General features: G+C 45.9%; 1 protein-coding gene across 1 annotated transcript in view; it reads left to right on the forward strand.

The window, feature by feature from the left end:
• The window catches only part of ppap2d (phosphatidic acid phosphatase type 2D), a 23,086-nt gene extending 6,596 nt beyond the window's left edge, over positions 1-16,490 (forward strand). The window contains exons 2-6 of the mRNA XM_080447848.1: positions 8,223-8,380; positions 9,889-10,175; positions 10,323-10,380; positions 13,067-13,243; positions 13,969-16,490. Of these exons, the coding sequence (XP_080303974.1) occupies positions 8,223-8,380; positions 9,889-10,175; positions 10,323-10,380; positions 13,067-13,243; positions 13,969-14,073 (785 nt within the window). The 3' untranslated portion in view covers positions 14,074-16,490. The remainder of the gene's footprint in view (positions 1-8,222; positions 8,381-9,888; positions 10,176-10,322; positions 10,381-13,066; positions 13,244-13,968) is intronic.
• Positions 16,491-16,937: the final 447 nt, after the last annotated feature.

The raw sequence follows: 16,937 nt of genomic DNA on the forward strand, positions 1-16,937 counted from the left end.
AAGGAGCTTCGTCTCTGTGGAGTCCAGCTGCAACAGATAGCAAAGACAGCAGATGGTCAGTGAAGATCCTGAGTCTCTTCAAACCGTCTTTTGTTCTTCTCTGATCAGCCTCTTTGTGCTGCCATCAGGGTAGACAAAACAGTGCGGCTCGTTTGGACAATCCAGCCAATTAGGGAGACAGAGGTTTGGGTGGTGATGGTGGTGGTGGGGCAGGGGGGGGGGGGCTGAGTGCATCACTGAGCACACCCCAGCTAGTCACCCCTATCTCCTCTCCCTACCACCTGGATCCTGGATCAGCCCACCAAGGAGGAGCAGGGGGAAGAGAACAAACACACACACACACACACACACACACACAAACGCGCACGCCGTTTCACACACAATAATTTTAATTAGGTATGTGGTGGATTGCGGTTTGCCAGTCATAATCACAGCCTTGGTGCCAATGACTTCATGTCCTGTCTGAGGGGCGACGTGTGCATCTACGTGCATGAGCGTTCATCCCCGACTGCCTCTCCCGTGAACAAAGGCTTTCTTTATCGGGTGAAACATAAAAGGCTTTTGCTGTGCGCCGGAATCTACCTGACCCGAACCGTGTTCGTGTAGCGGCTGAGGGCGCACACAGGTTTGCGGAGAGAGAGTTTTTTGTGTTAATAATAATGGTGGCTGGCCAGTGCCACTGGTGCACTGGTCTACAAAAACAAGCCCAAAAGAAGCGACTGGGTCGCGTGATCTCGCACACAGGGGGGGTCCCCATGCAGCAAAACAAGTTAATATAGTATCAAAATCTGTTGTACCACTTTAAACATATACCGTACATCGGCTATTTGGAAAGCTGAACATAGCCGCATCGCATCAATCTAGATTTTTTTTTTAATATTTGGAGAAACATTTTAACTACGTACACAAATCTGGTCCCTGGCACAAAATACTTTCAAATGGGGGTCCGCGGACAAATACATGCATATTAATTTGGGGGTCCACATGAAAATATTTCAGAGCCACTGGTTTATGCAACATTAGGAGGGAAGCCCAAATAAGCAACTAAACAAGGCCCTCTCCCCCAAATAAACAAAAAACCCGCAACTACCAACATTTACAAGCCCAAAGTCGCTTATAAATAAGCAGATTTGCCAAAACTGTTGCTGGCCCACCCAGCCCTGCTGAAGAAAACCAGTTGCCATTACGCCATGCAAACCTTCCCCCAGTGCTGCGTCGTTATCCAGCTATTATTAGGGATTAGCATGCTTACTGAGCTTAGCATGACAACACACCGCCACCAACACTCAGTTCACCAGCATATTTTGAGGGAAGTTTGACTCCTCCTAGATAAACAAGCAGCTTAAAGCTGAGGTGGGAAAAGCTGGCGTGTGTCCCAGAGGCTGGCGAGGGGGCTGTGGAAGGAGGACCACCCCTGTGAGGGGACTGTACACAACATGGTCCTGGAGCCACAGCCATATTGGCTGAGGAGGTGGCAGAGCAATAAAGGCTAATTTATAGTCGCATGACCTGAACTACCCCCCCCCCCTCTCTCTCTCTCTTTTTTTTTGAAAATTCATCATTTTTGTCAAGCGACGCTTGTTGAAAAAGGCAAAGGACAAAGTATAATTCAAAAGAAAGATAATGGTCCCAAGGGTGTTTGTTAAAAGGTGTTCGTTATCATCAATGGCTAATTTTGATCTACAAAGGATCTTTGAGAATCCGGTGGTTACATTTTTTTTCTCTCTTTTGGTGATAATGAACATCTTGTTCAGCAGTGTGCACATTGTTCTATTTCTTTTAGTAGACCTTTCATCTGTTCGGCACCTGCACACTGTGTATGTGCGTGTGTGTGTGTGTGTGTGGGGGTGTGTGTGTGTGTGTGTGTGGTGTGTTGTGTGTGTCCGTGTTCTACTTTTTTAATTAGCCTTGATGGTCTCTCTCTCCAGTTCTGTCACGGTGGCAGTGTAAATAGTATTGGGTGTGATGAAGCGCAAGACCAATGTTAATCTATCTGACTGCGTAATGTGCGTATAGTGTTTGTTGGCTGTACGGCTGCTATGTCCAAGGGGTTCATTTGTTTGCTTCAGCGACTGTCTGTAGGATTGTTTGGTTTCGCGTGGTTTGCTGGCTCCAGGGTGGTTTATTTGGTCGGTCGTGGTTGGTTGGGTTTTTTTGTGGGCCACTGGGATTCTTTTGTGGTTTGTTTGGTTGTGTGTTAGTCTGTGTCAGCGGTAGGTTTCGTTATTTGCATGCAAGTGCGCTGTGTGTGTGCGTGTGTGTGTGTGTGTGTGTGTGTGTGTGTGTGTGTGTGTGCGCGTGTGTGTGTGTGTGTGTGTGTGTGTGTGTGTGTATAGTGTAAGTTAAGGATATTCTGCTGGCTGAGGCGGGGTCCTGTTTACAGAGCGGGTCCCAGCAGAGCCCAGATCTCTGACCCTAGCATTCCAGAACCGCCACTAATCGCCTCCGTCTGCGTGTTCTTCCACAGAGCACCCTCTACCACCACATCTCCCCTCCTCTCCATCTCTTTTCTCTCACCCCTGTCCACTCCCCAGTCGGCTCCCTTGTTTGTCAATTTTCCAGCCTTCTGGCCATGCATTTCAACCTACTTTCTGATTTGACACGTTATTGACGAGTACACACACTGAGCAGCATGCCCCCGAAGCATGCACATGAATAACTATCATCCGCACCCCCTCCTCCTCCTTCTCCTCTTCCTCTCTGCTCTGCCTTTATTCACTTTCTCCATAGCTGCTTTTTTTTAATTTCTTGCCTTTGGGTCGTTGTTGTTCTCTCACAGTGAGCTCATTCTGGGCTGTGGTCATAGATGTGTAAATTAGAACCAGCAGAGTTTCTGCACTCGTACCCCTCCCTCTCTCTCTCTCTCTCTCTTTCTGTCTGTCCCTTTTGACTATTTGAAAGCATTCCTGCTTTGAGTATTGGGCCCATTTTGGCCCGTTTGTGTGAGACCTCCCCGCTTCTCCTCTCCTCTCCCCTCCTCTCCTACCACCCTTGCTTGGTTCCCCCTGGCGGGCCTGCCTGCCTGCCTGCCTGCCTGGCTGGCTCCGTCCTGCTCTGGCTCCTCTCAATCCGTCTTGGCCAGGTGCAGAGGTTTGCTCACAGCTGCATGACAGATGATGTGAGGGGGCTGGAGAGTGCTTTGTGCCTTGTTGTGAAAGCCGTTTAGAGGCCGCCGTAAAGGCACGAAGGTTGACTGCGAGCGACAAGAGGAACTGGGGTTTGCGTGGCAGGGTTGTATGCGCGTGATGCAACTCGGCTTTACTGCGTTGTTGTGGGTTTCCTGTCCACCCTGTGGCATTTGTTTGCGATGTGTCTTTGTTGTGCCTTCCACAAACATGTCGTAAACGTCAGGGACTGAGATCGGCGTTTGACTGTCACATTTTGGTATTGGAGGAGCTCCGCAGAACATCTTTTTGCTACAGTAGAGTATAGCCTTTGGTTTGTGGCCATTTACAGCTCTTGTCTGTTTGTGGGTTTGACAGAACGCAAACACAGAAGAAGCCATCGGTATTGGCGGGGGGTGAGGTAATAAAAAACACACTGCTATCTGGCTGAGTGCTTCATGGCGCCCATTAGGCCTGCAAAATGTATTGAAAATCCTCCACTAAGGGGTCCGTGGTCTGATAATAACCACAGACCCCGGCACTTTGGATCTGACTGTAATGGAGAATCTGTCCATTACTGCGCTGACAACACAGCAAAGAACATTGATTATTCTCAGACGACTGGCTATATCCTGCACCCCCCCCCCCCCCCCCCCAACTCCCCCATGAAGACAGGGCAAGAGGTTGATGGATGGAGAGGAGCCACTGGCCAGCCGCGAAGGAAAGTAGCGAGGCGTCCTAATGGGTCAGACCTCTGACCGGGGCAGTGTGCGGCAGACAGTGTGTGTGTCTTGTTAATGTGTGTCAAATGAACGGCATAAAGACTTTAAAAGCAAACCTCCCTCGACCAGACTTGGAGCTTTATTGAAACGGATGTGCGGTCGCTGCCAGCCCTTGACCCGTTGCTGGACAGTGATGCATTGATTGTTGAGAAGGGAGTGTTGTCGGTTATTATAGGCTCTGCCAGAGAGAACTAGTGTGTCTTGTCGACCCACATTGGCACGTCTTAATATGAAAATCTGGGACAAAGGTGATTCCCTGCCAGCGTGAGGCCCACACAGATGAAGCATTAACCACTTTCCAACCTGGCGTCCCAATTTTGGGCAGTCATTATAGGGGAAATAATAATGAAAAATAAAGACTTTCTAAAAGTTTTCAAAAAGCAAATCTACAAGCTCGCGACGCCTCACACCGTGGCATGTCGTGAGCTACTGTATGTTCAGAAATGTTCGACGTTTTTTCCAAAATAGCGACAGTTAATACTTAATGACACAGCACCGGTTGACAGAATGTGTACCTGATCGTATCAGTTAGGCTTTAAGTTCCATATCTCTCTCAAGTCTCGTTGCAGAGCCCCACCCGGGGATCGTTGTCGACGATACATACAACCTGATAAGAGGATTAAAGTGTATGCTGGTGCTTTTCTGTGAAGGTGGCAGGAAGGGAACCCGGAAACCCTCATGCAAGAGATTTTCTGCGGAATCCTACGTGGGAAATCCCACGAGTAACTCTATCTGACTGTCAGAAGGGACTTTCATCAAACATTCGTCCTGCTTTGAACCCCACGTAGGCTAGTTAAAACTAGTTGAAATGACGCTCATCGGGGCCACAGGGTTTCTGGAGAAGCGTTTCTTATGATTAACGATAATGGTTTGGTTTGACTTGTCAGGATCTGTATTGACTGGAAAACGGGTGGGTGGGTGGACAGAACCGTGGTCAGAACTACAGCAGGATTTCCACATAATGTCTGTGAATGGATGCCATGTCATAAATCTCTTTTTCGAGTCGTGCGTGTTGTTGGCGTGTGCGGGAGCGTTCCGTTCCGTATGTGCGCGTGGAGCTAAAGATAGCCCAGTGGAGGTGCGTGTGATGCCAGTAGATGATGTGGATGAGATGAGCGAGAGATCAGGGTCAGACCAGAGCGATGTTTTCCCTATCACTCTGGCACGCTCTCACTCTCCCTCTCCCTCTCCCTCTGCTCTCTCTTTCTATCCGCTCTCTCTATCTCTCTCTCTTGGTCTTGTCGTCACACAACCGCTATCTGCTTGCAACCTGTTTGTGCTCTCTCGCTCTGTTGTCTTTCTTAAAACTGTCTTAAAGGGATAGTTCACCTCCAAAATGGCTTTTTGTCTATCGATTAGTAACCCCATGGAGACTTGAATTCAAGGATTTTTTTTTGTTTTTTGTCGCATTCCTAAGCCAATAGTTTGATGAAAGAGTCTCCTTTGTATCTCCCACCGGAACCGCTGCCTACCTGTCCGCTGGTCATCAAATTATTGGCTTAGGAATGCAACAAAAATATCCATGAATTCAAGTCTCCATGGGGTGACTAAATGATAGAAAGTATTTTTTTGGGTGAACTATCCCTTTAAAGAGCACTAAGCTTTAAAAAAAAAAAGAAAAACAATGTTTGGTCTCTCTGTCAGAGCAACTTGACCTCCAGAGCAGCAGAGGTCACCAGGAGACAGTGTTTAATACTGTTCTACTGTTTACTGTAACTGGAGCTGATCCGATGTGTTTGGACTGTATCCAACCAATCATGCAGACATTCTGACCTTCCTTCACAGTAAAGAATTCCTCAGTATATTAACTCTGACAGTGTAACAAATGTACCTACATAGGTCCATATGGGTCAATTTTGACACGTATGGACACGTTTGTGCTGTGATAACATCAGAGACATGGATGTCTTAAACCATGGGCAATCCTATTATGTCTGTTGCATATTGTCAATGGACTGTCAGTGAACCCAAATGATAGCTACAGTAATGGCTCCAGTCATGTTGATCATATCAAAATCTACACAGAAATCAGTGATTCATGCCCTGTCGTTCACGCCCTGTCAGTCACTAAACGACAGGGCATGAATCACTGATTTCTGTGTAGATTTCGACATGATCGAAATACTACTAAACTTTAGTGTTTAGTAGTATTTTACATGGAATAGTAGGAAAAGTAATATACAGTACAACAAGGACTTTGGCACTGATATAGCCTGGCATGGCCAGACTAGATCACTGCAGCGATTTTACAGGATTAGCTCCGGACACACACACGCACACACACACACACACACACACACACACACACACACACACACACACACACACACACACACACACACACACACACACACACACACACACACACACACACACACACACACACACACACACACACACACACACACACACACACACACACACACACCCTCTAATAGATAGTCTTCTCCTGCAGAGCCACGCCGTAGGTGGACCAGAAACCCATGCTGGGCTCATATCATATCCTCACTCTCAAAAGATAACGCCACAGCATGTATTACAACAGCTTATACAATATGACATTTCATTATGTGTGTGAGAGAGAGAAAGGGCATACATATACATATACTGTGTGTGCGCGTGTGTGTGTGTGCGTGACTGTGTGTGTGAGTGAGAGAGAAAGGGCATACATACTGTACAAGCATGCATGTACACATACACAGCATGCATACTGTATTGTATGTGCTGTTCATGCTGGCCTGCTTGAGAGTGAATGTAAAGTCACGTAGCCTAAAGAGATTCCCTGGCAGGGTCCAGTGTTTGTGCCTGGGTCTGTTCCAGCCAGCAGCCAAGCAGCCTGGGGATGAGAGAGACTCGAGAGGTTAATCATTAGTCCCATGCTCTGCCTGCATTCCATGGGTGGAGAGTGGAGCATGGGATAGGGGCTGGGACGAGGCCTCTTGCAGAGCTATGGGGACAGCTATCAGTTTAAAGTCCAGAGTAGCGATATAAGCCACAGAGTTCTGAACTCGCTGCCAACTCTCAATGCCAAGAAATCGCTTGTTGTCATCTTTGAGAAAAAGAAGGAAAAAAAACACAAGAGGTTTGCAGGACTTTTACCCACTGAACTTTCACCGTGCGGGCGGGGCCGCTAGGTTTGTTTGCATAAGTAGGCTAGGCCTTGACATGCCCCCTTGACACAGCCATATTTATTTTAAACGGTGACCGGGCAAGGAAGTGATAGTGGAAATAAAAGAAGGAGAAAGTTAATATTAGACTAGGTCTACTTAAACTGAAGGTCACCGCTTTTTTGAACGGAACACTGCTGCATTGTTCTCTCCGCCCTGCTCTTCTTTCATTCACAGAGTTTATTACGTTTGTGTAAAAAGCCTGCTTTCACCGCACTGTAATTTTCTGTGTAATGTGCTCCCCCAAATCCTCTCTCCGCCTCCACTCCCCTCTCATTTATCCTTTTATTCTGTGCCCGTCATGGACCTGTAACCCCCCTATGTCTTTCTGCCGGTGCGTTTCCCCCGTCTCCCAGCTCTTCACTGGTGGAAAGCAGCTATGTGCGGAATTCTAGATTCTCAGAGGAATCTGCAAATCCTGTCAGCAGATGACTGACACACTTAGAGCCCGCCCCCCCTCCTCATGTTGCATCCCGTACCCCCATTCTCATACCATTCAGTGAGGAGACAAGAGGCAGGACAAAGACCACCTTTGTCCGAGCCCACTGTACCATCTTTCTCTCTCACTTTCATCTTACACACGCGCACACACACACACACACACACACACACACACACACACACACACACACACACACACACACACACACACACACACATGCAGAAGCACAGATATTCATCAAGCCATCTTTTGTTTCTTTTTTGCCTCGTTATCTTTATTTAACCCGTTGAGACCTGAGGCAGATTCTAAAAATGTCTTCTAAAACCTTTAACAGTTTTCTGAAAAACTTATGTTGCTACATCAGTGGTTCTCAAAGTTTTTCATGTCAAGGACCCCCAAAATTATATGTATTTAGCCGCCGACCCCCATCTCAAAATATTTTGTTCCAGGGACTCCCAGAAGCAAAAATTTGAGTTTTGAGCTTTAAAAAATATATATATATTCAAAGAATTGTCACAATTTAAAAAAAATAGCAGATCTACAAGCTCATGCGCTGTGAGCTTGTGTTTCTGCTATTTTTCAATAGCCAAAGTATAAAATAATGATTAAAGTGGTTTGAAATATAGCAAAAATCTAAAATGACACAGATGCTTTCCCAGTTTTTAATGGGTTAAAATGTTTCTTCATCTAATCCCCCCTGCCCTTCTCTCCCGTCTGTCATCATCAGCCTCCATTCCATTCTTTGCGTGTGAGCTGAAGGCGGTCACGGCCTACAGGAGGGGGCTCTTCTGCGGCGACTCCACCATCACCTACCCTTACGTGGAGAGAGAGGCCATCCCTGACAGCCTGCTCATCTCTGGGGGCATCGTCATTACTGGCCTTACGGTAGGAGGCGTTAGTGCATATAAGTGGAACGTGATAATAAAGTAGGGCTGATGACACGGTTAGTTGGCGAGACAGTCACCTTAAAAAAACGACCTGAGGCCGATTCCACAAATGCCTTCTAAATCAGTAGTTCTCACACTTTCGAGATTTTTCAAAAAAATATTCAAAAATAGCAGATGTACAAGCTCGCAGCGCGGCACGAAGTGACACGCTGTGAGCTTGTATATCTGCTATTTTTGAATAGCCAACGCAAAGATCTAAAGTGATACAGATGCTTTCCCAGTTTTAATGGGTTAAGTTGGTCTATTTAGCTGCTGTCATCATGTTAGCATGGTTTCACACAAATAAATCCACCCATAACCCACAAACAGTCAGTTTATGTTTTACTTTCTTTTCACTCATGTTTTGTTAAATCAACGTTTTCTCTTTCAAATAAATCCGTGCTGTAAAATGCATTGCAACACAATGGTAAGGTGTCAAATCAAAAGTGCAATAAAGTTCATTGCGTTGGATCACTGTAGTATGTATCTCACGCAAGTTTCAAGTCGCTACAAGTTGATTCGCATAGCGTTCTGAACTGATTGGAATCCAATGGCCTCCTCGGAAATAAAAGATGATACTTGGCTTGCGAGCTAGTTCAGGCAGATACTGCACTCGAGAGATTTACCCGCACGCGCATCATTATGTGGATGATGGATATGCGAAGCGTCTGCAACACCGACTTGTCAAGCAGCTGACCGACTTGGCGGTCTGTTTAAGCTCACCTCATTCACTGTTGATCCTCTTGCTGTCAGTTCAACTGAAGGTTGTTATGCGTTCTGCACCTCTTGCTTTCCCCTAAGGGTTCTGTTTTCCCCCGAGGGGGTTTTTGTTTTACATGTATATCAATCAATCAATCAATCAGCTTTATTGTGACAACGCAATTACATGTAACGGTGAGGTGAAACTCTTTGTTTATGCAGGCGTTCCCGTTTTGCAGCTCAAGGAGCAAAAGAAAAGAATTAGAGGCAAAGAATGGAACACAAAATCAGCACAAAAAAGCCTGAAAAAGCAGCATCTTAAAATCAGTATCTTGTCATATGTTTCCCTGCTCTTAAATGGTTGTCTTCTAATGTGCTGAGCAGGGAATAATGAATGTATATGGCAGAGCCTGAACGCCAAGATCAAATATAATATTCACACTTGTATTAACATTTTTATAAATAAAATGCTTTCAATATTTTTGTGAGTTATCTCAGTGGTTCTCAAACCCGACCGTTTTCCAATGCATATCGTAGATCAGTCATCTGACTGATCTACGATGTGCATTGGAAAATGGTCGGGACCCTGCAGTAATGTAAAGTATACTGTTAGTTTTAGTCAGTATGCTAAACATGCCAGACCACTGGTATGGTCCTTTAAAACTCTATTCCGCTGTAACCTAGGCTCACTGTTATAATACATAGACGGCTGTGCGAGCTCGCTGTGGAAGGCCAACCTCTCCTCTCTGTGTTTGTCTTCCCTCTCAGATTGCACTGGGCGAATGCTACCGGGTGCGCTTTCGAGGCGTGCACTCGCGGGCCTTTGTGCGCAACCGTTACGTTTCCTGCTTGTACAAGGAGCTGGGCAGCTTCCTGTTCGGCTGCTGCGTGGGCCAGTCGCTCACCAACATGGCCAAGCTCAGCGTGGGCCGCCTGCGGCCCAACTTCCTCTCGGTGTGCAACGTCACCTACGCGTCTCTCAACTGCTCCCCGGGGAGCTATGTGCCCCACGTCACCTGCAGGCAGCCCAACCTTAAGATGGTTGAAGAGGCCAGGTTAGTAGTTTTGTGCGTCTGCGTGTGTGTATTTACATAACGAATGTGGTTTTATTATCTAAGGGTGTGGTTGTGTGGTACAGTGTGATTCAAGGAGCCTCAAGGAGTTTCTAATATTCACTCACTCACTATGTTTTTGTTTTTCAGGAAGTCATTTTTCTCAGGGCATGCTTCCTTCGCAATGTACACCATGCTGTATCTGGCGGTGAGTTATTACACTTCACGCGCACGCTCACACGCACTCGCGCAATATCCGTTATGTGACCTTGGCCTTCACCTGGGCGTTCTGTGTTTGTTTTCTAATGTTTGTTGTGTAATTACCCGGTGCGTTTCCAAGGCAGAGGGGAGCGTCGCACACCGCTCACTTTCACTCGGCGTTCAAGTCGGACGGCGTTGTGAGCCCGCGGGTCCCCAAGATCACTGTGTACAAAAACACACTGACTAATCACACACGCTGCACGCAGACACACAGACACGTGCTACGGCATACGCCTGTGCTCATTGGAATGAGGGGAGGCCTCTGGGAATGGCAATCCTTGAAAAACATCACACTTCAAAATGGAAATAGTTAGAAAGAAAGAGAAAGAGAGACCAAAAGAGGGAGTGGGGGGGGGGGGGGGGGGGTCAGAGAATGAGTGAGAAGGTTTTCCAGAGGGAACATGAATGGATGAAGAGACGGTGCATTGCAGACAGAAGAAGCCTTGTTGTAGGTCTGCTTTAAAGGAAGGGGTGGGGGGGGGCATTGGATGGCTGTGTTTTCTGCTGGGAGATAGACAGACTTCTTTCAGCAGGAGATTCCCGCACACACACACACACACACACACACACACACACACACACACACACACACACACACACACACACACACACACACACACACACACACACACACACACACACACACACACACACACACACACACACACACACATTCTCTTCACTTCTTTCTCTCCATTCCTTACTCTTTCTCTCTCTCTCTCTCTCTCTCTCTCTCTCTCTCTCTCTCTCTCTGCATTACCCAGGAGTTGTGGGAACACTGTGAAGGAGGAACATCAAAAGAACACCCTTCACATTGTTAACCTACCCTCCTCATTAACTTTAGTCAGAGGTTTGCACGTAGTGACCACATTTAGGAGTGAAATGTAGGAATTGCAAAGTGGACGAACTGTTCTCAGAGCAGAAATAGCATTGGAAATCACTATCAATACATTTCTTTGCTTCTCTCCCCCGATGTTTGCCTGCCTTCCCACCCTAACAAAAACAACTCCTCCGTTCTCACCGTCCGGAGAGAGGCGAGCACAATGAGGAGGGGAGGAGATAGATAGAGGGGATGAAAGACTAGCGAAGAGCAGTTGAGAGTGGCCTGAGTTCTCTCTCCTCTCTCGTCATCTGCCTTTCCCCCACACACCCCTTCCTAATTCCTATATGCAATTCTTTGTTTTTGTTTATTATCTCCGCAAGGTCGAAGGCAGTGGAGGGAAGATTATGTTCTTGCCTATTGTTTGTCTTGTCTGTCTGCCTCTTTGTCTGCAGCTAATCTGGCAAACCACTGGTTCAATCAGTGCCAGATTTATCGTGCATGCTGCCAGTAGTTCATTGAAGTAACTACCTGCTATTCATGTATTGTGAATTTTTTTTTTTAGAACTTACATTTCATGCTGGAAGTCAATGGAGGTCAGTTTTGGCTGAGACTTTCCTTAAATATGGAAATGACATAGATGACTGTTAGACATAGACATAGATATATATGCGCTCCACTGACTGCTTGCACCTTTCTAGTCTATCCAGAGGTTACAGAAGGGCACTTCAACGGTGGGATCGCACCAGCAAACCTCTGGTCCCAAGTACACTACACCGCCGCTGGCTCTCAATGTACTTCCACGCAAACAAACACAAGCACGCACGTCGCACGCGTGCACGGGATACGGTTGCTGCTAGTAGCTAGTGTTTCAGCAGACTGTAGCCAGCCCAGAGGGTGTGTGTATAACCTGCAGCTACATGCCACCCTGTCTGGGGCCAGCTGCTTGTGTTTAAGGCAGGAAGAGTGACACCTGCTCCCCATGAGGAGAAAGAGAGATAGAGAGAGAGAGGGAGGAGAGAGAGAGAGAGAGAGAGAGAGAGAGAGAGAGCAATTGAGACAGAGAGAGGAATGTAGGCCACATGTTTGGTATTGGTTGACGGGCCCAGACAGACCAGCTCATAAACATAGTGGTACATCTGAATCACATTCAGCCCTGACCCCCCCCCCCCCGTTGACATACACAGCATCTCTCTGCACCGCTGCTGACGGATGGGTGCGAGGGGCAGGTTAAGACAGGGGGTTAAGACCCCCACTGTGTACGCGCACGCGAGCAAGCGAGCGTGTGTGTGTGCTTGTTTTGTACGATACAAAATCTATTCTAAAGATAATATATTTTGTGTGCAATATAAAAACCTATATATTTATGTAAAGACATATGCAAACACATGAATAAATATTATTATTCACAAAATAATATTATGACATAATGATATAGATATAGCCAATATAGGTAATTATAGATCATTATAGATCATTAGAATGAACACAGATGAACAACACCATAAAACATGTCACTACTACACAATGAAGTGGGTTATTTTCATTTTTCTCTGACGCATGCAGCTACGTACTCTCTGTTTTGTCCTTGCGCGCACGCACGCACGCACGCACGCACGCACACACACACACACACACACACACACACACACACACACACACACACACACACACACACACACACACACACACACACACACACACACACACACACACACACACTGTGTAAATACGTATTAGAAGGACACTCATGTCCATTGTCTCTCCGTTCTGTATTATTTGACACACGGTCGCTTCCTCTTCTCCCGCACAGTTCTACCTGCAGGCGCGGCTGACGTGGCGAGGAGCCCGGCTGTTGCGTCCACTGCTGCAGTTCCTCCTGGTGCTGATCGCCATCTACACCGGCCTGAGCCGAATCTCCGACTACCGGCACCACCCGTCTGACGTGCTCACCGGCTTCATCCAAGGAGGACTGACAGCATACTGGGTGGTACGTAAGCGCAAGGAGGCTATAGGGCCAGTCGGGTGTAGTTTCTTTGCATTTTCAGCGCTTGTTCCGTTGCACAGTACCGACTATGGTGGAAGCATTTAAACACAGTCAGATCCGGAAAAATCTTTAAATATTTTTCGTAATTTTTTTTAATTGCTGATGCGATGCGTTGTGAGCTTGTAGAGCAGATATTTTTGCTATTTGTTTCATAAGTGGTTAACCCATTTAGACCTGGAACACCTATATGTCGTTATACCTTTCAAGCCGGAAACACATCTGTGTGTAGTTGTTGCTATATACAGTATATATAGCAACAACTTTGAAGTTTATCTGAAAACTTAGGTCAGGATTTAGAAGCCGTTTTTAGAATCCGCCTCAGGTCTAAATAGTAGGATAGGGAATAATTACTACAACAAACTCACTAGTCCGAATCGTTACTCCCCCCCCACACCTCCCCCCTCACCCTTATTTTAATAATGAATGTTTATTGTGTGAACACTGAACAGTTTGTGACTAATAGTTATTTCCCTCTCATTCCTCTGTTTAGAAGTAGTCTAAACAATAGGCCCGTTCTCTCATTTCACCACATCTGATCCACCTGTTTATAAATATTGCGACACTGACAGCATGTGTGGTCTGCGGATTTCTTCCTGACATATTTTGTGTGTGTGTGTGTGTGTGTGTGTGTGTGTGTGTGTGTGTGTGTACCGTATGTGTCTCTGCAGGCCTTCTACATCTCGTCCATGTTTAAGCCCTGTCCCAGCCAGGGCATGTCCCCCGCCAGCACGTCTCTGGAGAGCCCCCTGTCTAGTCAGCAGACCGTCTGTTAGCCTCCCTCCTTCCGGGGGAAACCAGACGAGAAGAGAGGATGGACCGCAGAAAGACAGACAGACGCAGGCAAAGAGAAAGGGAGCGAATGTCAGATAGTATAGATGAGCAGAAGATGAACGGATGGCGAGAGACAGACTGAGAGAGAGAGATAGTTCCAGAACAGGAACTAAACTTAGAGAGAGGAGGAAGGATGTGGTGACTGAGAGATGGAGTCAGTACAATCTAACACGTACATGTGGACACGCATTCAAACATGCAGTCCCACACCTGGCCATATAACCACACGCAATCATCTAACACATCACACAGTGTGAAATAGAAGAAGCACATATGACTGTAGAGCAAACCCGTCCAGGAGAACTACAAAGAAATATTACAGATATTTTTTATATATATGTGAAAAGAATATATATATAGTATATATACAATTGTGTTTTTGTTTTTTATTTTAGACAAAGCTGCTAATAATGTTGATAATTCCCGCAGTTTTGAGCTGAGCGTGCTTCCCTCCGCGATGGAAGCTCGCCGTCAGTGCCTTAGGTTGGCTTCGAGAGAATCATTGTGAAAGTTTTTATTCTTTTCCTGTGTCGTTGGGAGAGAACGATGTCTCGCAGAAAGAACGACACCTCGCCGCCGGCCTACTGTAAGCACCACCAAACCTCCGATGACAAAGACTTTGGTCGCTCGGTGGCAAAGCGACAGAACCTGCGTTTTGATACTTGCATGTGGTGACTCCCAACGCCTCACTTTAACCACTTAAAACCCCTCTATTCCTAGTAAAACGGAGTTACAACTGTACTTGGGCCGTCTACACCAGATCTCCTCGGCAAAAAAAAAGCCGAACTACAAGCTCACATCGCGACGCGTTGTGAGCTTGTAGATCGGCTATTTTCAAATAGCTGATGCATTATGTTTAAAGTGCTCATGTGGCCCATAGTCGCTTCTTTTGGGCTTGTTTTCCTAGACCCGGTTGCTTGTTTCTCTCACAGAATCTGGCAACACAGCTTGTAGATCGGCTATTTTTGGCGACTGTCCCCCCCCCCCCCAGAATAGGCAGAATGCTGGGGGGGTTCAAGGGGTTAAATACTTTGACCCAAGCAACGAGGCAGTGTCCTGTGTTTCCATCGTGCATCTTTCTTTCGCCAGTAGCCCAGGAGTGACCCGGGAGTTATGTTGTTCGGCTAGGTTACGTCCCCCCCGTCCCCCCCCCTCCCCCTCCCCCTCGCCTCGCCGCCCCCCCCTTCTGTGTACTAAACCACTTTAGCTGTGCCTTTTAGAGGCAGAGCTGTGACTGAACTCTGTAACCTTTGCCTTTTTCTTGCCCCTGTGAACTTCCAACCTCTGAGCTGCACCTTGAATTATGCCACTCGCACAAGAGAGCCACCGTGGCCTGTGCACAGTCAAATCCTCAGTGTTCATTTACAAGCAGAATTACACTTTGGTAGAGGTTTGGGCTGTGTTGTGTCGTTACCTTGCCACGGTGTAACTCCAAATACTAATGAGGTATCTTGCGGCGTTGATGGGAAATTGATGTTCCAAAATAGTCTCTTCGTTGACGAACACCAACAAAGCTGCCAATGTGGAACATTACAAAATACTTTTTTTCAGATCCACAAATATAGTCCAGGTTTTCTTACAAATTCAAATGGTAAAAGAAAATGCGTTGTGTGTGGTTTTGTAATGCTACATGTAGGGAGATAATCTGCTTTGTTTGCTTTCATTTGTGTGCTACAAGACTTGATTCAATGTGATTTAAGTCAACAAAGAGACTATTTTGGATCAATTGCTTATCAATGTAGCAACTATTGAAGCTATCTCACCAAAATTTGGAGTTACATCATGGTAAGGTCTACCAAAGTGTTATTGTTCTGTACAAATGTAACCAACATTTGGGTTAAGCGCTGAGGATTTTATGGTGTGGCAGCCAGGAGGCCCTACTGTGCGTCTTTATTAATAGCACTTGAACGTACGTAATGGAACTTTCTAATTGTAATCAATATTATATATATTTTTTATCTCAAGTGAATAATCAGTGTTTATTTCTCATGTCAGACTTATACAAATATATGTTGTTGAAATTGTTGAAATGTTAAAATTGAATGTAAATAGTAACGTCATTTTATAAACCACACACCGAATTTTTAAAAACAAGTGTTAGTGCCATTTTTGGACAGTTTTTACATGTTTCTGTGAGTGTGTTGATCAGGTACGGAAAGTGTGTTATTGTATCTATTGTCATAACTACTAGACTGAGCCAGAGATATTATCAGAAAGCTATATTTTTTTTGTTTCCAGTTATTATTGTTGTGTGTATTGTCCTCTCTGTGAATGCCAGAAAGGCGGAAATAACCACTGTACTCAAGAAAAGAAAACAACAACCAAACCAATAAAATGAATGTTGAATATTTGTACTTTATTTTGCCCACTGTAACTTTAGTGTGTCGTGTCAGTCTTGTTGTGCCCCAGGCCCCTTTAATGCCTTCCAGACACACACATTTAATTTAGTTATTATGGTATTCATGTCATTTCAGAACTAGCTGCTCTCATGGGGGTTGATTAAATGAGCCAGTTTTAAGTAAGACAGTGGTAAGACATTAATTGTTACACACATCGAGACCCATGGTCCTTCTGGGAGGTGTTTGTGTGTGGGGACTAGGGAGGGGGCAAGATTAAACCAAATCTAAACACTGAATTTATAAATGATTTAACCCCCTTTTACTAGGGCTTTTTTGGGTAACTTGTATAGTGCTGCCTTCTCCCTAGAGCAGTGTTGGAAGAAGTACTCAAATTTTTTACTTAAGTAAAAGTATTAATAACACAAGGTAGAAATGTTCTGTTATTACGAGTAAAAGTCCGGTATTAA

This window comes from Gymnoscopelus braueri, assembly GCF_963280865.1.
Source record: "Gymnoscopelus braueri genome assembly, chromosome: 13".
NCBI lineage: Eukaryota > Metazoa > Chordata > Actinopteri > Myctophiformes > Myctophidae > Gymnoscopelus > Gymnoscopelus braueri.